Raw genomic sequence first — 27,627 nt, forward strand, 5'->3', positions numbered from 1 at the left:
GCCTAGAAGACACTGCAGGGGAAGAAACTGTGACTCATCTGAGTCAAATGGTACTGACTGGATCCTGGTGACTGACTGGTTGAAAGTTTGTTTAAGGACAGGTTGGAGAGTGTTGATTATTAAGACGACGGAATTTCTAGAGAAGCTGCGGTGGACTCTGCTGACCTGTTTATCTCAAACTGGTGCTATTTACAGAATGATTGTAATTTTATTTTAGAATAAGCATCGTAAAACATCCATAAATTTGCAATGTGACATTTGAGGATACGAAATGTAAAATAAAACCTACAAAAAGACTTTCCTTGCTGCAATTTTACACTTATCCTTATTGTCACCGTAGCCGGAGAGCAGAGCAGCGGTCCTTTATTTAACATCACAAAGTTGAGCTTCTTCTGAACATGACTAAGCCCTGGTCTTGCAGCAGGTGGTCTGGGGTTTTTGTATGTTTTTCATATGCTAATTTACATGATCAGTCATTACATGGCTTGATCAGTTTGCCCTTGATTTAATATTGCTCCTCCCCTTTGTCCAACAAAGATATCCGCTCCAAATGCACAGTATGGATAAAATGAATGTAAGGATGAATGTCGCCCAGAAGTCACGAGCACACATTTCCCAGCATTATCAGCCTTGCAGTAGAGGAAGTGATCTGCATTGAGATCCTCGAAGCATGAAAATCTGATAATCTCATCTGACTGAATAACACCACGGGGATAGAGAAACAGAGTACGGCAGAAACTGTTTCTGAGGAAACTGAAACAAACATCACTTCCTGTTGACATTCTCACAACAATGAGCTGTGAGTGTTGAGATCCTGCACCTTGTGTCACTTTAGCAGCAGCATAACTGAGAATAGGGTCCTGCAGATTTAGAGGAACTAAGTGCATTTAGTTTCTCTAAATAATGGAGGAACTAGCGATGCTCCACTCTGAGTTTTTGTTTTGGTGTCACTGCAGGAACATTGCCAGAAACTCCTCACAACGTCGGGCCAATGGTACCACAACATCCGGGCCAATGGTACCACAACATCAAAAACGAAACCAGTAGACTGTTGCATAACTTCCTGCTACAAGATTCTAAAGTTACCATCTCTTTACTAGACAATCTATTATTTACATGCCTACTGAAATGCAGTTTGTCACCGAAGAACAACATGTGATGGCTAGTGTTCCTATGTGTTTTCCTATGTTGTTATCAAATAATAATAATACAAAAATCAACTTCCTAAAACAAATAAAGATTTTAATGGTGAAAATCTATGGTGAAATTACATTCAGGGTAAGGAAACTGATTATGTGTTTTTGTCATGTTTTTAATAATTTTCCACTTTTAAATGACTTTACTTGCATTCTATTACAGCAAACCCTTGATCAGTATTTGAGAGCAAAGTATGGATATCAGAAGAATTAGGCATTTTTGTTTGTTTGTTTTGTATTTAGTTGTGGCCTTATTTTGCATAACATGTAATGGAACTGAAATACATTCGTTTTGTTTTGAAAAAAAAAGAGAACGCTCTCCGCCCTACTTTTAGCTGGGTCATTCGCCGGCTGACTGGTAAGGAGCTGACTCCGCCACTCAGCTGGAGCAGACGTCATCATTCAGTCTTAGCAGGGAAGCTAACGCTGATGCAGATCACTTCCGCCAGTGTAAACATGTAGCTGTTTCTGCGGTTCTTACGTTATATTCCTTTCAGCCAGCGGTCTAAAGAACTGATGGCTCTTTTAGTGGAAGTATCGTTTATAGAACCCGACCAGTGCGGTGCCAGCTTGGTTACTAGCTAACACAATAGCAAGACTGTCAGGGGCCGTGTCTTTATGAAGGCTACCGTTGCTAATTAAAACAACGGCTATCTTACTACAGCAGGCGTAAAAACTGTAACAGGGGGTTAGTCAGCCGAGAAATGTCAAGAGATGATTTGCAATAAGAACTCACCAAGAAGAGCGAAATGAGGACGAGTAGAAGTGATCGCTCGTCGTCGCCGATGAATGGAAGGCAAGGTACGTGGAAAACAGTGCATCATGTAAAGTTTATTAAAAGACTGCCAGTCTCACGAAAGCAATCATCGGTTTCATAACTTTTTAAAACGTAATCTCTCAATTCTGCTTGCAGTTTTTTACTATTGATTTTTAACTGTAGCGTTGAGAATATACATTTTTTCCCCCCCTGGTAGACTGGGAAACCAAACGGAAACGGAAAATTGCAGACATCACCCAGGCCCTGAGTGTGGATCCAGTGGACATAGCAACGCTGAGGAGGATGGCAATCAGCGAGGGGGGACTGCTGACTGATGAGATTCGCTGTCAGGTTTGGCCCTGGCTCCTCAACATCCCCCCTCACCTTTTGGATCAAGAACCTGGTACCGTTTCTTGCGTAGCTCTTTATTTTTTATATATATACAAATGCATATAAAAAGCAATTTTGGATATATATATATTTTTTTTTCCCTGCATCTGAACAAACTTCCGCTTTTTTTTAATTTAGCATGATGGCAGTTATTTTCACACTCTGATCAGGTGCAACTTCTCCTCGCATACACTGTTTGCTAATGGCAATTTGTCCTGTCCAGAAAAAGTAGAACGGGAAAACAATAAAGATTACAACCAGGTCTTGCTGGATGTTCAGCGTTCTCTACGAAGGTTTCCACCTGGTGAGTAGTTTGCATAACAAACTGCTGTTATTCACTTCTTTGCAGTATGTCCAAGATGTGAGGTGCTTTTATTAGGAAGATGTCATAATCTCATGCAAATTACTGTTAAGGTGCTGGAAATTTTTGGTTTTTATATTAAAGAGACAAGACGTTTTATTCCTATTAATTTAGAGTATCATATTAGAATTTGATTGTGGGATGCTGGAAAGGTTTTCAAAATTTTATATTCTGCTAAATAAATAAATAAATAAATAAAATAAACATTCTCTTGAAATTAATGCAGTCTTACAAATTTTTGACCCTTACTTGCTGACCTGAAGGGTTCAGCTGGCAGTCAACACTGATGTCGTTTTTATTGGATGCACTTTGCACTACAAAAAAAATTGTCAAGCCCTCTCACAAGTGATTTTCCAAGTAATAACTGGTTGTGAAATGCTGTGCTTATGTTAGTTGGTCTTGCAGAGGATTGTCTAATATCCACCAGTCTGAGTTTGTGGCATTGTTGATCACATACCAAACTTTAATATCTGTCATTAGTTGTATTTGTTGGTATGCAAGTGAAAGTTTCATTTTTAAATAAGAATGTGTCTTCAAGTAAATGTATTAATATAGCACCTGCTCACAACAATGTTGTCTCAAGGCACGTTTACAAAAACAACTGATTTAATCAATGGTACAGTCAAATTCCAAGTCAATTACATACATTTCAAATTGATCCTAGTTAATAAACTAAGTTTTTATTTATGAACAGCCCTGTTTAGATTAAGTTGTTTTTTCAGCATTAAAGTTAATACGCTTCATTTTTTATGCAGCCTCAAAATCCATTTCAAAAATGCAATTTTTTATTATATAAATCGAATATTATTAAAACATATTTGTTTCTCTTAAAAAATTGCTGATAAAAGTTAGCTTTAACAGATTTTGACTGGTCTGTTGCCCTGATGTTTTAAATATATTAAGATATTAAAAAGCAGCAAGACTGAAAACGTATAACGGCAACATTTTATCTTCAATGCGCTTCTGCAGGTATGCCAGATGAGCAGAGAGAGGGTCTTCAGGAAGAACTAATTGACATAATCCTGAGAGTTCTGCAACGTAATCCCCAGCTGCACTATTACCAGGGATACCATGACATTGTTGTCACCTTTTTGTTAGTCGTGGGGGAGCGCCTGGCAACTGTTCTAGTGGAAAAACTCTCCACACATCACCTCAGGTACATGCCAAAAGCAAATTGGTCAGCAGTTTGTCTTCTGTTAAGTTTATCTTTTAAGGTTAGATTAGACGTAAATCTGAATTCTTTGTTTTGGCCTCTATCACAGGGACTTCATGGACCCCACCATGGACAACACAAAACACATTCTTAACTATCTGATGCCTATTATTGAAAGGGTCAACCCTGAGGTGCAGGACTTCATGCAGCAGTAGGATTCCTTGTTATTTTATACACAGCTATGATTGATGATGCTGGCTCTGGTAGATATTCAAAAAGCAAAATCCTCCAAAACGTTCATGTTATATAAAAAAGGATGGGCAGAAAGAGAAGGACGATGCATGCGTCACTTAAGAGAAAAGAAAACATGGAGAATGTATACACTTCACTTTAGACAGGCACAACAGTTTTGCAGGGACATAAATCTATAAGCATTGAATGGAATTTTGCAATCCCTGAATATTAATTCTTATTGACATGTTCTGTTGTGAAAAATCCAGAAGCAATGTTCTATTTTTCAAAAAAGTTCACATAAATATTACACATTAATATACAGAGACATTGCAGATAAAAGATTTTAAATGCAGTCTCTGTGCTCTTTAACAGAACACTGATCCTATTATGATAGCTTAACTTTGGACTGTAAGCAGCACGTCATTAAGTCCTTTGCTTGGCGCGCTGATTCCATTGATGGCCTTTTGAACTGACTTGCTCTGTCTGGTCTCCTCATGTAACCTAAGATTTCTCATCATATCTTAGTTTTTTTTTTAAAATGAATGTATGAATATAATTGGTAAAACAAATTAGTGCAGGGGTGCCCAAAGTCTGTCCCCGAGGGCCAGCATTCTGCATGTTTTAGTTCCCTCCCTGATGGTACCAACAACCTTTTCAGCATGTCAGTATTCTTCTTAGGCCTTCTAACGAGTCATCATTTGATCCAGGTGCGTTAAACCAGGGAGAGAACTAAAACATGGAGGATGCCGGCCCTTGAGGACCAACTTTCGGCACTCCTGAATTAGTGGTTAAGAAGCTGTGAATTATCTCAGGCTTGTTTGTAAGTTAATCTCATTGTAAGTCTGTTATTAATTCTCAGGGCTGAAGTGGGCACAGTCTTTGCTCTCAGCTGGCTGATAACCTGGTTTGGCCATGTGCTCTCTGATTTCCGTCATGTTGTACGGTTGTATGACTTTTTCCTGGCCTGCCATCCACTGATGCCAATCTATTTTGCGGCTGTGGTAAGTTTCCTCTCATGTCTACTTAATTGAATATTTCATCAGAGAAAATATTTTTGATACAGAAATATGAAAGAAATAGGAATGTACTGTACAGTATATGCACTCAGTACTTAGTTTGGGTTGTTATGTATGCATTACTACATCTGTGCAGCGTGGCATGAAGGCAGTCTGCCCATGGTACTGCTGAGGTTTTATTGCTATTTTTTTTCTTGTTTCTCTTTTCTCATCACATTTTTTCCTTCCACTTAACTTTCCACTATTATTCTTAGGTACAGCAATTACTTTTCGCATCTTATCACTCATGTTTAAGATGTCAGTGGTTGTCTGCTGAACAACTGTCAGATTTGCCGTCTTCTCCAGGATTTTGTAGGAATTTGGGATATTCTAATTTGATAAACATATTTTTTATTAGGAATAAGCCATAAACTACATACATTTACAAGGGAAAAAATTCTACTCTACTGAGATGCTGCTGTGGCTTAATCAGATTTACAAATTAGCACATTCCCACCCCCATCTTTGATAGAAAGCGAAATAGTCGAATGCCGATGTGATTGATCCCTTAGGAGTAGGGTCACTTTAGCTGTGTCACATCTTGATGTTCGACATGTTTTTTTTTTGTTGTTGTTTTTTCCTCGAGATTGCAACTAGTTTGGCAAGCCCGATTTTTCTCTGAAATGTTCCAGCTTGTTGCACCCCTGACAGCAGACTCTCTCACTCAATGATACTCACAGTAAATGCTTACACTTGTCATGATGGCCCTTGAGAAATGGGTGTGTTATTTGTTGCAGATTGTGCTGCACAGGGAGGAGGAGGTGTTGGACTGTGAATGTGATATGGCAATGGTCCATCACCTGCTGTCTCAGATTCCCCAGGATCTGCCATACGAGACACTGATAAGCCGAGCTGGAGACCTCTTTGTCCAGTTTCCTCCCTCTGAACTGGCCAGAGAGGCAGCTGCACATGAAAGGTACTTAAGTCCTTAGGACTGATGCTTGTAAACACGTTACCCTTACAGGCTGTTTGTGCCATCTTTTATTTCTTTCCCTCGCATCCCCTTTTAATATAAAGCACAAATAAAATTTTCCTTTGCTTTTCACCAACAAGCGTAACTTACTGTTCTTCTATTAACTTCTTCAATGTCCTTTTTTTCTCCCCCCTTTTCCATCTCTATTTTCCTCCTAAGCATGGCGACTTCTACCTTTAAGGACTTTGAGCTTGCATCTACTCAGCAACGGCCGGACACAGTTCTCCGTCGCAGACGCAGACAAAAGCAGGGTTCTCCAGAGAGCTCGACAGCGAGCCCTGTCATGACTGTGGCACAGCCTTCAACTGCCCGACGCTTCGTCAGATTGGCAGTCATGGGTCTGACTGTGGCTTTAGGGGCAGCAGCTCTTGCTGTGGTTAACACAGCTCTGGAGTGGGCCCCCAAGCTGGACTTGTTTCCTTGAACTATCCTAAAACCAACATGACATCTTTTTTCTCCTTGACTGGTGGATCCTTTCCTAGAACCCTCTGAACATTTTTGGAGTCTAACACTGTCTGGAGAGTGGTAACTAAGCTGAACATCTTAACACTCCTCTGTTGTCGTCAAGGATGCGACCAAACATCCCGCTCTGAGAGGAGTTCATAAGTCTGTGGCACTTTTGAATCCTTAAAAGGGCGTGTAGGTTTAAAAGCTGCTGGCGCTCCTAAATGAAGAAATTCTCCATGTTAAAATGAAGAAAATATTTCCAAGAACTGTTGTTAATTGTGTCATAATTAAAGTTTATTTATATTTTGTAATAGGATGTCTGATTTAGTGTTTCGCTCACTGAGATTTATGCTGAAAGCCTGACTCACTACACTTGAAACTCGCTGCCAAGAATGAGAGAATGTGTGTTTGTGTGCATGTGTGTGTTTGATTGCAACTCATTTGTTATACGCATTTTATACCTGTACTGAGACCAACTTGAGGATCCCCTGTATTTAAACAACTGTAAAATTTGAGGGATGTCAGTAATTTGACTGGAACATGAAGCCATTTTAGGGTAATAATTTTATGGGTTTTAGTTTCTTCATCCTCTCTGATTGTTTTTCAGTTGTAGAATTTGGATCTTTTTCTGTAAATGGAGCATCTTCTAGAAATGTCAATCTTCATTGTGCATTTTAATTGAGGATTGTGGCTAAGATTATCTATTTTTCATATAAAAATGAGTACAAATGGGTATAAGCAAAGTAGTCTAATTAACATACGTCAATAATTTTAATGAAGGTTAACTCTGGAATCATAGAAATGGCTTTTACAATCTGGAAATAAACAGTGACTTAGCAAAGTCACCCAAATACTTAGTAAAACAGTCTTTAAAATGGTTCCTCTGAGACATGCCCTATAATAGCTATTCAGTCTTCTGTCTCTCTTTTTTTCTGGTTAAGTGTACACTAAGGAGAATAAATCTTTGCAAGGTCTCTTTAAATCCTCTGTAAATAAGGTTAATTTCTTAAAGTGGCTAGAGCAATCAAGCTGGTCTACCTGTAAAGTGCCACTCTTTCCTTGTTCTTTGTAATGGAATAAAATGCTCGAATCATGTTGCAGAAATGCAGATGACAAAATCGTAGCACATTTAGATCCTGACCAGAACAGCATTTTAATCCCTACATTTAAGCTTTGTACTATATTGACTGAATTACATCTGTCCAACTTTATTAGAGAAAGCTTACACACTTGATAACTTTTTTTTTGCAGAACGCAGTATTACATTTTAAATTGTAACCAGCTGAGCAGCACACTTTGCTATTAAGAGGGATTTACATTTAAAGTAGCTATAAAGCAAACATTAAGCTTTGGTTAAGATCTTAGAACAATTGTTGTTCTGCCTATGATCTCTAAGAGGATTTTTTTGATATCTTTTGGAAAGTCTGGCTATGAGCAGTATGCTGCTCTTTGGCTATGGGTCTGAAACTTGCTTAAGTGTGTGCCTGAACACAGAAGGGTGTGACAAATATATGCCAAATTATAGGCAGACTGTACTGACATTTCAAAAATGGCTCATGCCCTGAAAAAAAATACTACCTGCCTGATCTCTGGTTTGTCAGAACAGATTTTCTTCTGATTTCTGGTATGTCATTTCACTTTCCGTAAGCTTTATTTAAACACATGACACTTGGTAAATTTTGTTTCTGAGTGTACAATGCATTCATGCTGTCCAACCTTTTCTATTCACCTTTTTAAATAGTGAGTCTCCATGGTTTGGAAATCACATAAAAACTTGTCTTAACAGAAAATTAGAATGTTTTTTTTTTTTTTCTTTAATTATAAAAATTATGGTTGCAGAGTAATGCGTCACCTACATACTTATGATGGCATATTGTTCTTTTAATTAAGTTTCAGTAAAGCAACTTACAAGAGAACTCAACATTTATCACTCTGTATCTGCATTGTATTTAAAAGATTAAGAACCCATATTATGAACCACAACTGGAAATGGCTCTAAATTCCTAAATCATACTGAAGGTGACCTGACACAAATGAATCTCTTCATGAAAACACCTGGTGATCAATATCACAAAGGATCACTTGGTAACATAAGATGCCACTCAGTGGAATTTATTTTTATTGCACTAAATGATGTATCTGCCTTTTGATTATTTTGTTATAATAAAACTGGTATACTAATGTTAAGTTGTACTATAGATTGATAATAAACTTGAGTGAAAGTGTTTGCTATATTTGTTTGAATTCTTTATTCAGTTAAAATATATGCTTCTTTGATGCTGGAATAGTTTTTCATTTTAAAACTTGTAGAGCATGAAACGTTTTAAAAGTTTTGTTTATTTTAGATAGTTGTGCAGCATCATTTCAAAACAAAAGTAATCTCAGGGCCCTTATGCTAAAAGTCTACAAGTTTAATTTATTAATACAAATGAAAAGAGTTATGAACGGTCAGAAATAGTGAAGTATGCTTAAAGATCTTTTCTGATTAGATTAATACCACCCTATGTTCTACTGGAGTCTAAGAGTAGTTGAACGATACTAGATTCTAGCAAGATTATAAACCTAGTTGGTCATAATATTGTCATACACCTTCATTGCACTGATTTGTCTCACAATATGTGAATCTGACCTCCAAATAAGAGAGGCTTCTGCACCTTGCTGTAGGAGACTCCACAAATGTTTGAATAAGACTACGATTTTTTTTTCTCTCAGCATGCCATTGGATGCAGAAATATTTTATAGCACAGTGCTGTGCACATATATTTGCAATGAAAACCATACATTAAACAAATCTCTATTTTTAAATTATTCACAAATGTTTTTATTGCAAATTGTACACATATCACAATGTTGTGAAATGCTACTTGTGTGTGTTTATCCATATTACTAAATATTATTTTCTTTGATAGTGAGACCAACCTATGTTGCAGCTGACTGAACTTAAAATCTTCCGTAATCTCTGAACAAACATGCACAATTTGGAGGTGTGTGTGCTTCTCTTCCTCTTGAGCTCTCTAGTCCCACCTGATAAATTTTAAGCATATCAGGTTGTTTTGAGCTTGCATTTTGATGCATTTGTAACCTTGTTCAAATTCTCTGACTGAACCAAAGTTGTGCAAGCTCATCCACATTCTGCATTTATTTCTCATTTTCAATGTCATTAAGCAGGTATAGTGTAATGTAAAGTGGACCTATGTGTGAATCTGAGTTTATAAGCCTCTGTGAGTGTGATCAAAGTTCAATTTACAACAAACACATTTTTCAAGTGATTCCAGTTTTATTGGAATTAGAGTACATATTCTGCAGTATATTTGTTTTCAATATAAACTTGGCAAGGCATATTTAGATGTTGGAAAATGTCTTTGGAAGTTGTAAGGCAGCACAATTCTGCAGTACAGCTGCAAGAGCACAAAACTTTTATAATTATAACAACATTTTTGTAAGGTAATTAATTACTTGAAAATCCTAAGTCTTTGTAAAAATACAATGATACAATTACTTTAAATTTCAATTATTGAATGTGTGCTTCCTGCCTGAGTAAAGAGATCTAAATCACCATCAAAGTAAACATCAAGACCAACACCTAAAGATACAGATCACATAATGCAATACATTTTATCCTGCACTTATTCAGGAGTGAACACTTAAGATGAAGAAATTCTTATACATTTTCATTACTTCCTTCTCCCCAAGAGCATTAAAATAAGGAGATTTACATTTTAAAAAATGCAATTAATGTAAACAGTACACACAGCATCCTTCACCCTATTCTGGACAGAAGACTGAATAATCCTAACAATTCCCGAAAAATTGTGTAGTCGGCAAAACGGAACAACATACATGAATTACAGCTTCAAAATACTTTGATCTCAGTTAAACTTTGATTGCATCACGTTGGTTCCCGTAATTGCAGTCTTCATTGTTCAATTATTCTGGTGCTTTTTTGAGAAGTGCTGAGTTGGAAAGTGACAAAGAGAAGTTATTGAATTGTTAAGACATAGTTACAAATTACCTTGGAGAAACATAAAGGGAGGTTCATATATTGAAGCCTTTTTAGGTGTTTAGGTGTTATGGCTTTTTGTTTTAGTTTTGTTAGACAGCACAAACTCACTAGTTGATCAAAGGGACTGCATTGAAAGAACCTGGAGATTAGATATAACATGACTTTATCACCAGATTTATCACAAGAACTCTGAGGTATTTTTTCCTAGAGTTGACAGTGTGACATCTTTAGTTGTAGATAGATGTAAAAATTACATTTTCTCCTATTTTGGCTAATGTGCTATCAAGGTTTACACATGAGTGTAAAATGTAATGTGTTCAAGAGTTTAATGCATTAGATTCTTAATACAATCGAAACAGTTCACAGTGATAGAGCGGATTGTTGAGCTTATGAGTTTGTTTGCCTCAGTGACAGTTTTGGCAATTGGGATGACAAGGTTGATTGTTGACCCGACATTTACAGCCACCGGATGTATCGCCAGCTCCCTGCAAAAAGAAAAAAAAAAAAGAGTTAGTGCATAACTCAAATAACACCAACACAGTCCTTTCTTTTAATATTGAACTACACAAGTTTGTGTAGTTTCATTTTCTTATGTATTGTGCAATGATATTTACTTTTGGTCCCCATCGGGCTTGTTTGGTGACCCAGCAGATTTCCGTCTTGCACATCAGACAACAGATCCAATCGCAGCCATCCTTTTTCTGGACAATGATGTCACACCGTGGACATTTCATGGCTTCTCCATTCTGCAGCATGTTCTACAGTCACAGTATTATGCAACATTCAATAAAGCCCAAACAAAAAACATAAGACATGTACTAAATGCCACTTTCTAAAGTTTTGTATCACAAGCGTTTCTGACACAATAGCCAAATTGTGTGGATTAAGTGAAATTACACACAATGTGGAGGACTGAATTAATCATCAAATATTCATCCAACTTAACAAAGACCAATAGTTCAAAATGAGAAAATATAATAGTAGAATATTCCACCCCAAAAACGGAACATCTTGCCTCAAAAATTGCAATATTGCACACTATCGTGGCATATTGGATGTGTTAGTTTTAGTCTGTGTATGTGCAGTCATGATTAGAAATTTTTAATCTTGAAAACAGACTGAAACATATTTCTCTCTGTTTGCAAGTACTTTTTCAAAGCACTGCACATTCAAATAAGATTTTGAAAGTGATTAAAAATAGCTATAAAAAAAAAACAACAACAAAAATAACAGTTACCACACTCAGCTCTAGGCTATCCTACCTCCAGCATCTGCTTTGTCTTCTGAGCTGCTTCATCGTTCTCTGCTCGGATGCGCAGGTCGTCCTGGTAGTCCTTGCAATTCATGTCTTTGTGGATGGCCTAAAACAAAGTTAGCAAAATCAATTATTTATTATACTTTTAATATTACAATGTATAAAAAAAAAGATCTATTATTCCTCTGAGTCAAAATTTACTCGGCAGAGAATGCAATTGGTCTCATTGCAGAGGTCGCAGGGGAACTCGTTGACATCATCCTCATAGACGCACCACCCTCGACAGTTGGGGGTCTGGCAGTGAAAACTGTGCTCAGAGCGACTCTCTGCAATGCTCAAGCGCAGCTCCAAAAATCGCTGGTGCTCCTCCTCTGTGAGCAGCTGACCAAGGAATTGCAGCAGAATTACAGGTTACGTATTTCCCCAGGATAAAAGAAGATCAATTAGAAATTACATAGCGCACTAACACTTGAGCAAACGTCTAAAGCTGCGTGTGCTTTGCAACAATGATTATTCCAAGTGTGGGTTATGACTGCAGCAGCAATGTTACTAAATTTAGATTCAATAATTTGTTGAAAAGTTGAAACAGAGCTCCTTATTTATTATAAATAGTTTACATGCGTCATTGGGTTTTCTGCATTTAATGTTTTTTAGCTCACCTCTTTAATTTCTCGATCCAATAACTTGCTCTCGCAATCCGTATCTGCACAAGATACCTCCGCATCCTGGCTGTTTATGACTGTCCCTTTAAGACACTCCCTGAAGGAAGACAACATGTTCAATTGTTCAATTCAAACATTCTGTGATTTTAGTAGTCTGTTTTTATCTCTTAAGCTACGAAAAAAAAAGTCATTTCTAACCTGCAGAAGGTGTGCAGACATTCTCTGAGTACAACCCCATCCCCTGGCTCCAGAGTAGAGAAACAGATGGGGCAATCTGTCTCTGTGGTGTTAGTGATGAGGTTGTGGTCATCTGTGGCCAACAGGTACAAATAGTTCTGCTCACGTTCCAGCTGCTGAGCCTTCATTACAAGATCAAAGAGGAGAAGGTGAACAAAACATGGATTTAGATCAGCAAGTACACGTAATTTATATCAACCATTACTGTCGCAATTTACTTGATTTAACAAAAGTTAACTGGCTGTAATTCAGACCAGTTAGTCCCTTTAAATCATATAGTGGGTATTGCTTAGACTGTTAATCAGCATTGCGTACCTGTTCATATTGCAGTAAAGCCAGCTGTTCTTGCTGAATGCGTAAGACTTCGTCCTGGTCTGGCTGATAGACATCTGGTACCTCATAGTCCTGAGGTCTTTCCGCTCCACATATCTCACAGCCGGGGCGTGTTGGTTTGTTGAGAAAAGTGCACATTGTGCAGGCCCAGCCCAACTAAACACAAATACACAAAATAACTCCACTGCTAAAAATTTAATAAGGGTTAGCATATCCAAAATAATTTCAGAATTTGTCTCGTCATTAGATCATTCTCAGAATGACGAAAACGTCACTTTAAGCAAGATTCAAATGTAGTTTCTTTGGGAAATTAATACAGACTTTACATGGGCATGGAATTAATTCATTTTAGGATTTTGATGGGTATTTTTAAGCTACCCATCAAATTTATCAGATTGCTTAGTTGAATTGAAGTTTTAATTTATTGTGGATGTAACCTAATTCAAACAGGATCAAAATTATAAAGGCAGGTGCAAAAATCAACCAAAAAAAAACCAAAACAAAACCAAAAAAACTTTATTAATACCTTATTTAAAAATGTTCTACTGGTCTTTTGGAATAATTCTGACATATTTTACCACTCTTTTCCTGGACTGGGAGGTTTCTTGACATGGATGTGACTTTTGGTCATATTTACCAACTCATTAATAAGCTTGAGGTCAGGGTTTAAATGTTTGCCTTGGTTTAGTCTGAAACAAATTTTCATGTGTATCTAGCATCACTAGAATATTCAGGAAGAACCAAAGATCAAGGCTTAAGTAAGTAAAGTTGAAACTGCAAGAACTCCAGGCTCCCCGATTACAGAGAAGCAAGTTCCACATTACTGCTGATTTTTTCCAACTAAGAAATCTTTGCTTCAAAATCAGAAACTTTGAGCTTCAGCTCAGCTGAAGCTTGCAGCTGCCCAAATGGACAAGCTGAAAGCCTCACAAAGAAGATTTTCATGGCTAGCCTAAACATCAACTGGCTATTTGACCACAATTACAACTGCATTGTACAACTTAGATGGAAATAAATAGGGCTACCTTTAAATTACTACCAATTACCCTAAATAAATTATAATGGTTGAAACGTAGAAACTACTGTATGTTCTAAGAGAATAAAGATTACATACAAATATAAAAAATGGAGTAGAAACAATAAAGTAGCATAACAGTGGGTTTCTGAAATGGCTTTCATAAAAGCCCTGAACTCGAGCCTTCTTGGACTGTGCTTAAAAGTCAGGCTTGTGCAAGAAAACCATCTGAATTAAGTTAAGTATCAGCCAAAATGATCCCAAATTTTTTGTTGATAACTTCAAAGAGTAGTGTAGTCAATGTCCAACTTGCAAAGCGATGTTTGTTAAATATTAGTACGGCTGAATGTGTATCTGGTTGAGCCCGTATGTGTTTAAATAAGGTTAATCAGAAAAAGCATGGTTGAGTTAAATATTAAATTGTTAGTATTATGTCAATCATGTCCATGAACTGTGTATGTAAAAATTTCAACAGAAGTGTATTTGTCAGTCATTATCAAGCCTATGATTTTTACATTATCTACGTTCTCACCTGAGGTTTAGGAGCAGGTTTGGGAGGAGTCACGTTTTTAGGAGGAACAGGAGGAGGAACTGTTTTGTCGCCACTGCCTACGCCTCTAGGGCAAAGCTGCAATGACGGCAAAGATTCCACAATACCTAAAGACAGAAATTCAGTGTAAGTCAAAGCACAAAGAAATTAAAGCTATGTCTTTTTTTTTTAGCAATATTTGGTTGGATAATTTTTCTTTTTCTTGTTTAATTACTTGACGGAAGTCTCCACAGAAACTGCATATATAGTTTGCCATTCCAATCAATAACCAAAAGCTAGAAAAGATCAGTGATGCACCTATAATTTGCCTGTTTGGCCACATTATTGTCAACACCACTGACAAAAAAAAGAAATTTCATTAACAATAAGACACCATTTTCTATAAATGCGGTACCGACCAGCTATGCGCTGTTGTTCCTGATCCTGATTGTGTTGCTGCCGTGTAAGCTGGGCTGCATTGGCAGAGAGGATAAACAGGAAAGCCTGATCTCCGCTCTTGCGGATGCCGTGGCTATATAATGTCTCTTGATCTTGGGCCAAGCGTTTACCGATTACCCAGCGCTGGAGTGTAGGGTGGAACCCAAAGTCCTGACTGATCTGGAAATGTCAAAAAAAAAAAAAAACTGCATGAAATGTAGAAAAACAAAATAAATGTGAATGGAAAGATACAATGATGTCAGGGAAAATATGGAATTGTGATACTATATTGGTTACGATTAATACATTTATTTCAGACTTTTTGATTCATTACACTGTGTCCATTTTTTTCTTTTAGCTATAACATGTCCAGCCAGGTCAGTTTCAGACCATTCAACAGGCTAAGTATATTACTGGTACGCATAATGTGAATGCATAGCACTTAGAACAGGGGTGTCAAACTCCAGTCCTCAAGAGCCACTGTCCTGCAACTTTTAGATGTGCCTCTGCTGCACCACAGCTGAATAGAATAATTAGGCCATTAAGGCTCTGGAGAACTTATCTACACAAGGAGGAGGAAATTAAGCCATTTACCTGTGGCACATCTAAGTACTGCAGGACACCGGCCCTTGAGGACTGGAGTTTGACACCCGTGACTTAGAATATGATATTTAACCAAATACTGCATCTGCTTCTATTACAATACTGCAAACACTGATACTGTGATGATGGATTTGAGTATATATGTTGTTTTCAAATCAGAATGGTGTGGCATGCATTTGTAGTCAGTCCTATACAAATGCATGCCACAAAATCCAGTGCAACTAGTACCCAGTAGAGAGTGCTTTTGGGTAATTTAACTCAGCATAGATCCAGCTGTTCTATGAAGGCTTCAGAATTTAATGGAGGACATCAGTATCATGAGGACAAGAAGGTCACCAGATACATTAGGAGTAAAGTTGTGAAGAAATTTTAAGATCAGCCACGAGGCCTGGTGTAACTCTGGAGAAGCTGGAGAGAAATCCACAACTTGGGTGGAAAAATCTGGGGATAGGGTAGTTATCAGTGGTGCCTTGTATAAATCTGACCTGCATTGAAAAGTGATAATAGGAGAGGCATTACTGATTGAAAGCCATACAATGCTCTGATTGCAGTTTGCCATAAATGATGGAGGAGACAGAAAACAAGGAAGTAAGATGCTCTGTTCAGATGAGACCAAAATTTAACCTTTTAAGCCAAAACATGACAGGTATGGGAGGAAAACTATTTCACACCAGCTTAAACACACTATCCTCACTGTGAAACATCATAGTGGTGGAAGCATCCAGCAGGTAGAGTGGCTGGTTTAAGTCGATTAGAAAATGGATGGAACTAAATACAGTAAAACTGTCAGAAGCTCCATAAGACTTAAGACAAGATATTTCACTAAAAGCAGTTCTGGCTTAAACATAAGGACAGACCTGGAAACACTAAAGCTCAGTATCCAAACTTAAACCTTACCAACTTAATTAATAATCTGTAGAAAGGTTGAAAATTGCTGTTCAGATGTTCCCCATCCAGAGAGCTTAGGCTATTTTGCAATGAATATGCAAAATCCCAGTCTCTTGAGCTTTAAAGCTATTATGAACACATCCAAAAAGACATCCAACTGAAATAGTTGCAGAATTCAGTTCTCCTCTGAGGACTGATTCAACCTGATGTCACAACCCTGCTTTGCTTTACCCTATCACATAATAATACCAGGGTATAGGTTGCATTGAGACAATTAACAAAATACCTCAAGAAATATGAATGCCATGCAGCATTGTGTAGATCATATGGTAATATTGCTATGTTTTTGTGCAGTCTTGGACTACTGCAGTTAAAAAAAATAATAAGGAAAAAGCTTTACTGCACCTTATCTTTTACTTCTGCAATTGTCATGCCAGTGGAAACAATAAGGGTTACTGGGATATAGTCTTCTGACTCCGCATCCTGTACACCAACCATCAATCTACAAACAAGAAAACAGCATACTCTATGAGATGAACGTAATTTTCTATCTATTTAGTGTTATTCAAACATTTTTTTTTCTTTGTCCAATTACAGAGAAAACACAAGGCAAGGCATGATGTTAATATCCAAATTAAATTCTAAGAACAAGCAATAAAGTGAATGTCCTTTGCCTGAACTCCTGCAGCCCCCACCTGAAGGAGTCCTGAGGGTAGACATGGCTCTTGATGTTGACTGACACTTCAACAGAGAGCTGGGAAAGTTTCTTGCACAGCTCAGCTGCCTCTTCAGAGTCTCCACTGCTGATGGCTTCACCCAAGGAGAGGGCCAGCGCCTCTGCTGCAGGATCAGGAAGAGTTTAACACGTTACGTGACTGATTTATGTTTAAATGAGTTTCTGAAATATGGCTTTGTCCAAATGTTCTCTGTGAGCATAGGTTTCACTTTCACATCCCTTCATGAACACTGCCTAAAAAATAAAAAAAAAGCTGAATATGTAAGGGCTGGCTAAGCTATAGAGATCAGTTTGTAGCGACTGATTTGTCATACTTACGCAAACTGCAGTGAAAATAAGTAGATAATCATAAACTGACACCAAGCAAGGACAGCAACAACACGGAGAGTAAGAATTTAAATAAATCAAGATTTAAATAAACAAAGGAAAATCAAAACAAAACTCACCTTCTTTTATGTTCCCTTTGGGTGAAATTTCAGAAGCCATCATTGTCCCCCAGACGCCAGGTAACGCATGAATGACGCACACTTCACAAGCCGAACAGAAACTTATAAATAGTGTCCAACCTTAAGAGTTTGAGTTGTTGCTGTTAGCTCCGCGTCCAAAGTCTCCTCCACTTGTCCACTTTCAGGTCACAGAGGAAGCAAATATAAGGGGGTTACATGAGTAGCTTCCTGCCTGATTTTGAGTTTATGACGATCTTACTTCTAAGCGCTTGTCATCTGAACGGAAAGTGAAACTGGATCAAATTCAGGAAGAGAATATTTAAAGGGATCTGCCTTTCTCCCACGGATCACTCTTTAAGCTCTCTCTTTGGTTTGAGTTTTTATTATAAAGACAGTAATAACAACAACAGAACTTCAAAACCGTACAGACAATGAAAGCAGAACCTGTGTTATGTTATTTACATTAGATTTTTTTAAAAAAAGAAAGTCAAAGCAATGATACCAAAAATCCAGCAGATGGCAGCATCCTTCTAAATTGGAAAGTACTGGACAACAATTGCTGAACTTTTATATTGTATGATAAATGAAGGTAAAACAAAACAACAACAAAAACGTTAAAAGGATTGAGATGCAGCTATGATCGCTAAAAAAAATTGAAAATTATAGAGATTAAATTATGGCATAAAATGATACATTTTGAGGAAAAATTGAAAACTCAAAATGAAAACAAACCGATAAAGCAAGCAAAATTCTTTTTGGTATTTTGAGAAATACCAAAAAGGGATGTTAAGGAAACCACAAACCTAGGTATACACATTGTTGGAATTTTATATTGTTCAATGCAATGTTATTCACTTATTTTGTTTTCTTTTTTAATAAAACCGGAACAAATGTGTTATATTTTATAAGGATATTCCCTTTAGTTACAACTGCAAGTGCACATCGTGAGAATGAAATGCTTCAACAGTCCTCTGCAAAGTAATCTCAGTCACATTTCTTAAGTGATTCACATGCTTGTTCCTCCTTATTTTTTTATGTGTTTATGTGTATCAATGTACTTACGTGATTTTGTATTTTTACCTTTAAGGACCCATTGGTCAGGTCATGTGTTTGTCTGTTATATAAAGTCCCAATACAATGATGTTCATGGTTATGTGAAAAGTTCAAGGTTCCTAAAATATACTGCTCAAAAAAATAAAGGGAACACTTTAAGTGTTAAACGCCTGTTTAAGTGTTCCCTTTATTTTTTTGAGCAGTGTACATTTTCAAAACAATCTGTGATTGAGCTTAACTTTTTCAAAAGAAGAGAAAACCAGGAGGGTATTTGCTTTGTTTTTTTGTCTTTTCTTTTTTTCAATTATTTTATTACTGAAGATATCAAATCCAGATGCACGGCGCACTTAAGCTGGCCAATCACCGCGGCTCCAGCAGGAGGGGCTGGCGACTCATTTCGCCGGCTCATCTCAAAGTTGCATAGCATCCTTTAGTCCCCGCCTGCCTCTCTGTCTGACTCCTCTCTTACCTGCCCGTTCTTCCGCCGCTGCATCTCCTCCACTTCTCTCCAGCCTGCGAGACTTTTTACTGAAGCCTTCACCCCGTTAAAGAAGTGCGTCTCGAAGCGTTTGGAAAGATGTTAGCTTGCGCCGAGATGATCACCATGTGCCTGCAGTCGGCCAAACAGAAGCATCTTCGGGCTCAGCAGCAACAGCAGCCGCTCCACAGCTCCGGACAGGGGCTTACTATCTTTCACGATGTAAGTGGAGATTTACTCGAGAACAGTAAAAAGTCAAATTTTTTGCACCATGTTCCATGTTTTCTAATTTGTAGTAGAGTAACATATATATATAGAAACAGGAGGGTCTTGTATGGGTGTGTGCGCGAGCGTCTGTGTGTTATTTTAAATAGGAAGGAAGGAAGAGCTGCAGCTGCTGCCTCTGCATGATAAATTAAGCTCTCAGTTGGACAGTTTTAGGGGCTGCTGGAGGTTCTCCCCTTTTGACACGGTCACACTTGTGCTTTCTGCAAGGCTTTACCCAAATTACCTCAAAATGAAGTTGCTTAAGTTATAAACTATGTTTCATAAAATTCTTTTGGGAAGAAGTCTTCTGACCAAATCTAATGGTTGCCTGGAGGATGTTGTCATATGTCCAATGCTATACAATCATCACCTGAAGAGCTTAGACCTGTTTCTGCTCTTCCCAGGAGCCCTCAGCTAAAGCCATGCACAGACATGCTCATAGACAATCCTGCTTCAAATGCTGCTTAAACAAATATTGCCTGCTGCCAGATTAACCTGCAATGCTGCCATAGAAACCGTCTATCTTGTTGAAGGTTTTCGGGCCAGGGATGTTTCCAGATTTGAACTCTTATTGACTGACAGCTTTGAGACGAGTCTATCATTATGACATTACCCATGGCAGCTTTTGGACAGTCACAGTACTTATCAGGCATTTTCCTCTCTGTAAATTGGATGACATCAGCTTCTTTTAGTCCTCTGTGATTTAATTATCTCTGGAGGTTGAGTCTGCTGGATGTGTCGCTGATAAAACATTGTGCTTGAAGTGTTTGACACCAGCTTGTGAAGGATATAATGCAAAACAAAAAAACATGAAAATATCTTAATTCTTCACTGAAAATTAGATTTATTGGGAAAGTATACAAACTAGCAAATAAAGTAAGTGCTATTACATTGGTCTACATACCTCTGATTAAAAGATTTCTTATAATCCAACACAAAGTGCCACTTTTAATGACTGCTGCAGTCCCAACTTTATTCAACCCTTTCCATATAAGGGGCTTGGTGGAGCATCCTTCTGTTAGGACTTGCTGCAAATGCATTGCCAAACCTAAGCTTCTGGCAGCATTTGTGGAAAGTCTTATCAAATCTTCATGGGCAAAGGTCTCCGGGTCATTATTTTTCTCATATTCATTTGTATGTTGCTGTTCAAGTCATGCAACTATGATTGCCCAGTCAAGTTGCTACCAGGACATCCTCTTATAGTCCACCAGGCCTTACTGATGGACAATAAAGAATACCTTTGATCACTGCCCTGTTGCAAGGGTCGTTGATGTTCAAGCTTCAGCTTCCTCACAGACACCATGTCATTTTCTTGTTGAGTTTTCTGATACTTGATTGAATTCATCTTGCCTTTGACACAGCACAGATTTCTAGTGCCAGGGAAAGCAAAACAGCACCAGAACATGGTTATTGGGTGGAAGTGATGTAATACTGGGAGTTATGAAATGGAACCCTTTATTGTTTACTATGATCCCAATGCTCTCTGACCCTTCTGGAGAATTAGCTTGACTCTGTGAGGCTATTTCACTGTTCTTTTGTGAGTTATTGCAAAAAAAAAAAAAAAACAACCAAAAACTGCTGTAATTGTCTTGGTTTTGATCATAATATTTCCCTGTTCCTAGCTTAGCCCATCTTATTTGTTGTAGGGTTTGATGCATTAATTTCTAATGGTGTGCTTTTTTGTGACAAGAAACAATTTCTCTAGAGTGGAAATATTTTTGACTGTTGGGTACCCAATTATTTTAAATTAACCACAGTCATATTTTGATTCGAGAGAGGGTTTTTGCTTTGAAAGCATATTGTGCAGTCTTTTGCTGTTGTACCTATCAAATTGCTCACTGTGAGACAGACTCTCACCTGACGGTTATATATGCTGAGGGTATAATTCCTTTTATCCCTTGAGTAAAAGCAGCAAAAAAGTCTCTGATGATAAATTATTGTGATAATTCATTTTTACTGAAGCCTTCACTCCGATAAAGAAGTGCATCTCGAAGCACTTCTTTATTGAACAAATCCAACATGTTTGGATTTGTTGTGAGGGTGACACAAACTTTTTTTTTTTGCTACTGGGAATGATTGAACCACAGAACATACTGGTGTAAATGAAGGGACAATTAAACACGTTTTCCCCAGAAAGCATTTTGATTGTGAGGATGATTGACTCTGTATTACACAAATATTTATTCCCCCAAATAAAAATGTGATAAGAGCATCTGCATATATCTGTCCATGGTGAGTCCTAATTACAGGATAATGAGCAATTACTAATGTCAAGGATGCAAGAATTATAGCATCTTAGAGATCATGCTTAGCTTCAAATATGCCATATTTGAAGGCCAGAAACAATAAATGATGCTGGTGTGCGTAGGCTGTTTAGTCATTCTTAATCATTCTCTGCATCAAGAGGTTTGTTTCTGAGGTTTGCTGCAGATTGCCATCTCTTTTTTCCCCTCACTTGTCCTTCACATCCCTTTTCCCACCCCCTTCTGATGTTCATCTTTCCTGCTGTGCTGGAGAAACAGTAAAACTATTACAGTTGGTGATTTTTCATGGTGGTTTAGGAGCATATCAGTCACGGAGTCCTTGTTATAATCACTTTTTGCTCAGAACTGTTTATTTTTCATAAGCCATGTACAGACAGAAGAACCTGTGAGAAGCCGCTGTTTTAATTCCTGCCACCATGGCATCAAACCAGCAGCGCGCTGGGAAGCAGGTCTGACCTTTTCCTGGGTTTGCTGTAAATGATGCAGTATCTACTTCTGACACTGGAAAGCCCAAAGACACAGGCCACAACAAACAAGTTTAAAGGGTCCTGTTCTGCACTTAATTGAGCAAGAGAAAGCAACACTTTGATGATATAAAGAAAAAAAACTATCAATCAAATCAATCAATCAAATTTTATTTGTATAGCACATTTCAGCAGCAAGGCATTTCAAAGTGCTTTACATCATTACAAACACAGCAACACAATGCAAGATAGAATCAACAATCAAAACACAGCATTAAGTAAAGTTCCATCAATAAATTTGTAATTGATTACATTTCAAATACAATTCTAAACAGGTGGGTTTTTAGTCGAGATTTAAAGGAAGTCAGTGTTTCAGCTGTTTTACAGTTTTCTGGAAGTTTGTTCCAAATTTGTGGTGCATAGATGCTGAATGCTGCTTCTCCTCGTTTGGTTCTGATTCTGAGGATGCAGAGCAGACCAGAACCGGAAGACCTGAGAGGTCTGGAAGGTTGATACAATAACTGCAGATCTTTAATGTCTTGTGGTGCTAAGCCATTCAGTGATTTGTAAACTAACAACAGTATTTAAAAGTCTATTCTTTGAGCTACAGGGAGCCAGTGTAGGGACTTTAAAACTGGTGTTATGTGCTCCATCTTCCTGGTTTTAGTGAGAACGCAAGCAGCAGCATTCTGGATCATCTGCAGCTGTTTAATTGATTTGTTGGACAGACCTGTGAAGACGCTGTTGCAATAATCAATACGACTGAAGATGAACGCATGGATGAGTTTCTCTAGATCTGGCTGAGACATTAGTCCTTTAATCCTGGAAATGTTCTTCAAGTGATAGAAGGCCAACTTTGTAACTGTCTATATGTGGCTTTGGAGGTTCAGGTCAGAGTCCATCACTACTCCTAGGTTTCGAGAAGAGAAAAAAATTATTCACACACCAGAACTGGATGCCCAAAGGAAAAGTACTTAAAGTTATGTAATAACTGAAGAGGGATCACATTATCCAAATTTTGTTGTTTAAACAATAACTTTGATTAAATAAAAGAGAGCTGCTTTGAAGGCACCTTTCTGTCTAGACAGATAAGTAAAAAATAGTGAGATTAGTGTGTTGGGAAGAGGTTGTAAATTACCTGAATCTTGTTATAAGTCAGGAATTGACATACGAAGGGCAGAAGTGCAGAGTTTGAGCTTGTTGACCTATAGAGAGTGAAAGAGAAGTGCAGGTTTGGCAGTTATTAATAACTTACAGGTCATGCCTGGCATGCTTGACAGGCATGACCTCTGGCACAATCAATAGCTGAGAAAATATCAAATACACTGTGATCTGTATAGTCAGAATGTTTGGAGCAAGACCTCTTCTAAATGAACTGGTCTGATGGTATAAGATCATTGAAAGCATTGTCTCATTTATTTATGACAGTCCTGCTCTACTTCTTCAATCTTGACTGAAGTACAATCTCATTTGCAGTGATGTAAAATGGTAAGATTTTAGAGCAACATAGCTTGTTTTTATTTTTTGTGAATAAATTAATCTCTATATTTATTTATTTTTTTTTAAATGTTTTTGTTTCTTCTTGAATATTTTCCCCTCATAGTGCCTATTGCACTGTGGTCATTGCTTTCAATTCTGTTTTCTGCACCATATAGTTTAAACAAGCACAAAGACAGTATCAAACTCATTTGGAAACAAAATGAAAACTGATTTATGTAGATCTGTGAAAGGAAGCTAGACTCACTGGTGACCTGGATACCGACTGACTAATTTGGAAATTGGATGCACACATGCTGAAAAAATTCAGAAAATTGAGAGAAAAATTACAGGGAGCCTTTGGCTGAAGGGACAATGACAAAATGGATAGGGAGGGGAAATTAAGCAACAGATGACTGAAACTGACTAAATTCAACATGGGCAGCATCAGTTGTTGTTCCTAAGGCTTTTCTGTAAGCAGCTACCTAACACCTTTTACAAGATCAGGAGTGAGGCATATTGTTAGTCTTCTTTTGGGAGCCAATAAGTGGCTTTCCCAGAGTTGGTGACTCATCTGTTCTGGAGCCGTTTGGCTGATTTGTGCTGATATGTGTCAAGCAAGTTTGTTCAATCTTTAAAAAGCCTTACTTATTCAGATGCTGCAATGGGTGGAGGTGTTTAAAGAAGAGGATATTATACATTTCATGGAACATTACATTTGTTTATGTATTTATAGTGTAAATTCACTCTCCTGGCAAGACTCAGCATTTTATTGAATACACCTTTCTAGTCCTCATTTGGACCCCCTTTTTGCCTTCAGAACTTCCTTAATTATTTGATATAAATTCAACATTTGGACATAATAGCAAAAAAAAAAAATACTTTTAAAGACATGGACTTAAAAAACAAAATAATACATTGTATTATTATTTTGTTATTATTTATTCTGGCCAAACAAAACAGGACAATGTGGTTGACAGAGTAATTATTTCTTTTGGCATGTGCTTCTTCAAACTGAACTGGCCTTGGTATTCTATAAATTCCCCCCAGCAGAGGTTTTAGCCCAAAGGTAACTGCAGAAGTCAGCAGACAAGAGAGGCAAAAATCACTTCGCCACCATGCTACTATTTGCTATTTATAAGTCAACTAGAAAAAAAATCCCAATGCTAAAATCCTAGGAGTTGGGGCACTGCATTATTACTGTTGCCAAATTGGACAAGCTTTGGCCAATAAGTCAAACTTTTATGCTGGAACAAAAACAACAGTCCAGACAAATAGCATTGTCATGTTGGAACTGTAGCTCTGCTTAACTATGCATAGATAGATGCAATAATTGCTGCCAATCTCTGACCAGCAAAAGAGAGGTTACATTGACAGTCTCTTTTTAGTAACAAATATCTTGAAAGACTAAGTGTATGCAAATATCACTCAGTTCTGCCTTACTGCCTTACTCTAAGTATAAATCCATGCATAAATGGACCTTGAAAGTAAAAAACAAAGGCATTCAAAAAAGTTTTTTATGTGCATGTTCTATGATTTTTTAAGATGACAGATCTCTTTAAGTGACACTCATTCTACTCTTTAAAAAGCCTTTTTTTCTGTTACAAAAAAAGCACTCAACTGAAGGATTGCACATGCTGCTGCTAATTATAAGCATTGCATCACTGAGTCCCCCAATGGGAACAGAGTGAAGAGAAACTAAGGCATCTGGAATACAATTACATATACTTTTAGACAGTTACTTACTTAGATTACATACACTGTGCAAGACTGTTTTATTTACAAGGTTATTTCTTAATTCAGAAAATCCCCCAAAATAGCACATCATATGGTTACTAACATTAAGATATTAAATTAAGAAGAATAGAAACAAAATGACAATCTCCCAGATCATGATATTACCAATATGCAGGTCCCTTTCGGTTTGTTTTGTGGAAAATACCAAAGAAATTCTGATACTCAACTACATTTAGTTAAAGTAAAAATGTAAATATTGTATTAATCATCCTTTTGTGAATGTGATCTGGATTTTCACAAACAATTTCAGTATATTTCACTCTTTACATTGATGATATTATGAAATATGAAAGAGCAGTAAAACAGAGACTGTGTTGGCTGCTACAGCTTCCCAGTTGCCAGTGAAATATAAGCAGTTTACTAATATTATTGAAGAGTTTGTCGCCATAATAAGTCATGGAGTCCTTTAGAAATAAATGATAAAGCTACGAAGGATCAAAGGGTAAAGCAGTGCTAAGACATTACATAATTTTAAGTTAATATATGAAGAGATTATATTGTATGGCCTAAATGAATTGTTGCATGTTTTTTAAGAGCTTTGATTCAATGTGGAGGATTCTTAGTAAAATGTGATGACAATTTTACAGTAACAATAAGAAGGATAATCTGATATTTTTTGTCAAAAACACCATTTGTCTATTAACATTTGAGTCAGACAGTAGCACAGTCCACAGACAGAAAAGCGTCTGACTTCACCAACACTTCCTTTGGACCTTTTTCAAAGCTAACAATTTGGAGTTCCACCTCAGAAAAAACACATTTGTGTAATTGGTAAAACCAATGATGCCGCTGTTGAATTTATTTGTAACACTTGAGGAAACAGTGTGCACGGTCTCATGGTTCCGGAACTGACATACAGCCTGTGTTCTTCCAGTATACAAGTGCTTTTGTAACCATGTGGCATTTGCTCTAAGAAGCAGAAGGCTTACTAAAGCATACACTGTATGTATAGAATAATAACATGTCCAATTATCAAATTCCCCTGGCTAAAGCTACTCTTTTATATTAAAATGTATGCCTGCAGCATGTGGGAACAGAGGGATGTGTTTCTGACAGGCTAGTCTGCTGTAAAAAGAACCTGCAGGGATATGTGCTGGCACCATTCCTGTTCCCCCTCTACACTGCAGACTTCTCCCTGAACTCCCCAGGCTACCATCTACAAAAGTTTTGTGATAACTTTGCCATAGATAGCTTCATCATCGGTGAGGAGAACTCAGAGTACAGCCAGTGGACACAGAACTTGTGGACTCCTGCCACCTTAAGGGAGCCTAAAGGAGCTTGTGATAGATTTCTGCAGGCACAGACCCAACACACTGACAGGTGAACATCTATGGAAGGGTTATGGAATCCTTCCATAGATGCATCTTATATAAAATCTCAACACCGATCCTCTTTGGGGTGCATAGTGTGCACTTTTTGGTGGCACCAGCCTTCTTATATGGTGTATTACAGTGGAGCAGCAGCTTATGTACATTTGAGAGGACATTGATAGATAAGCTTGCATAAAGACCAGCTCTCTGAGCTAGGTTGCCTCTTTGACTTAGTTCAGGTGGTGGGAGTCATAAAGAGATTGCTATTGAAAATATATCCCATCCCATACTTGAAGCTATTGCGGAAATGAGAGCTGCATCAGTGACAAACAGCTACATCCAGGTGCACAAAGGAGCATTCTCACAGACCCTTCTTCCCAGCAGCTGTTGCACTCAATTACTATAATTTCTCCCAATTAACTCAAATTTAATGTTTTTTTTATGTCCCTGCTGTTATTTCAACAGTTTTCCCAGGTGGTAAAGTACTGCTGCATTTTGTGCGAGGTTGAATATGAGCAGTTAAGGCTGAGGCACCAGCAGGACAAAAGCAAATGGCCCCTTTGCTGCACTGTGGCCTTGTGCTGCCCCTGAAATGACTGTTTACTCCAGATGCGATGATTGTTAGTCCCATTTAAAGCAAGATTCTCCGTTTCAGCTGCCATTGCCATTAAATATGACTCACTCACTCTCACACATTCACATGCACAGTCATTATAAAAGCTTATGTAAATGTTCCTATTTTGGAAATTCTTCTAATGAATGCATAAATGATTTAGATGTTTAAATGGCAAATTTTTTGTTGATATC

The 27,627-nt window shown here is 37.6% G+C and overlaps 3 protein-coding genes across 3 annotated transcripts in view; 2 read left to right on the plus strand and 1 right to left on the minus strand.

Annotated features, from left to right (window-relative positions):
- Nucleotides 1-1,572: 1,572 nt before the first annotated feature.
- On the plus strand, nucleotides 1,573-8,798 carry tbc1d20 (TBC1 domain family member 20). The gene is made up of 8 exons (XM_014471095.2): nucleotides 1,573-1,997; nucleotides 2,171-2,356; nucleotides 2,567-2,647; nucleotides 3,674-3,860; nucleotides 3,967-4,068; nucleotides 4,951-5,092; nucleotides 5,884-6,062; nucleotides 6,279-8,798. The coding sequence occupies exons 1-8, from the start codon at nucleotides 1,946-1,948 to the stop codon at nucleotides 6,541-6,543; spliced, it is 1,194 nt and encodes a 397-aa protein (XP_014326581.1). The 5' UTR covers nucleotides 1,573-1,945; the 3' UTR covers nucleotides 6,544-8,798.
- A 1,766-nt stretch (nucleotides 8,799-10,564) lies between these two features.
- On the minus strand, nucleotides 10,565-18,012 carry rbck1 (RANBP2-type and C3HC4-type zinc finger containing 1). Its single transcript, XM_005805249.2, has 12 exons — nucleotides 17,712-18,012; nucleotides 17,225-17,369; nucleotides 16,935-17,031; nucleotides 15,020-15,218; nucleotides 14,604-14,728; nucleotides 13,039-13,212; nucleotides 12,685-12,845; nucleotides 12,484-12,583; nucleotides 12,026-12,205; nucleotides 11,832-11,930; nucleotides 11,184-11,327; nucleotides 10,565-11,054 (listed from the first exon to the last, which is right to left on the minus strand). The coding sequence occupies exons 1-12, from the start codon at nucleotides 17,752-17,754 to the stop codon at nucleotides 10,974-10,976; spliced, it is 1,548 nt and encodes a 515-aa protein (XP_005805306.2). The 5' UTR covers nucleotides 17,755-18,012; the 3' UTR covers nucleotides 10,565-10,973.
- Nucleotides 18,013-19,134: 1,122 nt separating this feature from the next.
- Nucleotides 19,135-27,627, plus strand: part of LOC102235229 (N-terminal EF-hand calcium-binding protein 1-like) — a 33,777-nt gene continuing 25,284 nt past the window's right edge. Inside the window, exon 1 of the mRNA XM_005805250.2 lies at nucleotides 19,135-19,464. Coding sequence (XP_005805307.1) covers nucleotides 19,342-19,464 — 123 coding nt within the window. The 5' untranslated portion in view covers nucleotides 19,135-19,341. The remainder of the gene's footprint in view (nucleotides 19,465-27,627) is intronic.

Source organism: Xiphophorus maculatus, chromosome 20 (genome assembly GCF_002775205.1).
Source record: "Xiphophorus maculatus strain JP 163 A chromosome 20, X_maculatus-5.0-male, whole genome shotgun sequence".
Classification (NCBI taxonomy): Eukaryota; Metazoa; Chordata; class Actinopteri; order Cyprinodontiformes; family Poeciliidae; genus Xiphophorus; species Xiphophorus maculatus.

Coding starts and splice junctions, on each gene's coding strand:
- tbc1d20 (XM_014471095.2), top strand. CDS start 1,946: ATGAGGACGAGTAGAAGTGATCGCTCGTCGTCGCCGATGAATGGAAGG. Junction 1,998..2,170: donor GCCGATGAATGGAAGGCAAG/GTACGTGGAAAA, acceptor CCCCCCTGGTAG/ACTGGGAAACCAAACGGAAA. Junction 4,069..4,950: donor GTGCAGGACTTCATGCAGCA/GTAGGATTCCTT, acceptor ATTAATTCTCAG/GGCTGAAGTGGGCACAGTCT.
- rbck1 (XM_005805249.2), bottom strand. CDS start 17,754: ATGATGGCTTCTGAAATTTCACCCAAAGGGAACATAAAAGAAG. Junction 17,032..17,224: donor TACCCTCAGGACTCCTTCAG/GTGGGGGCTGCA, acceptor TCTTGTTTGTAG/ATTGATGGTTGGTGTACAGG. Junction 11,055..11,183: donor AAGCCCGATGGGGACCAAAA/GTAAATATCATT, acceptor TTCTTTTTGCAG/GGAGCTGGCGATACATCCGG.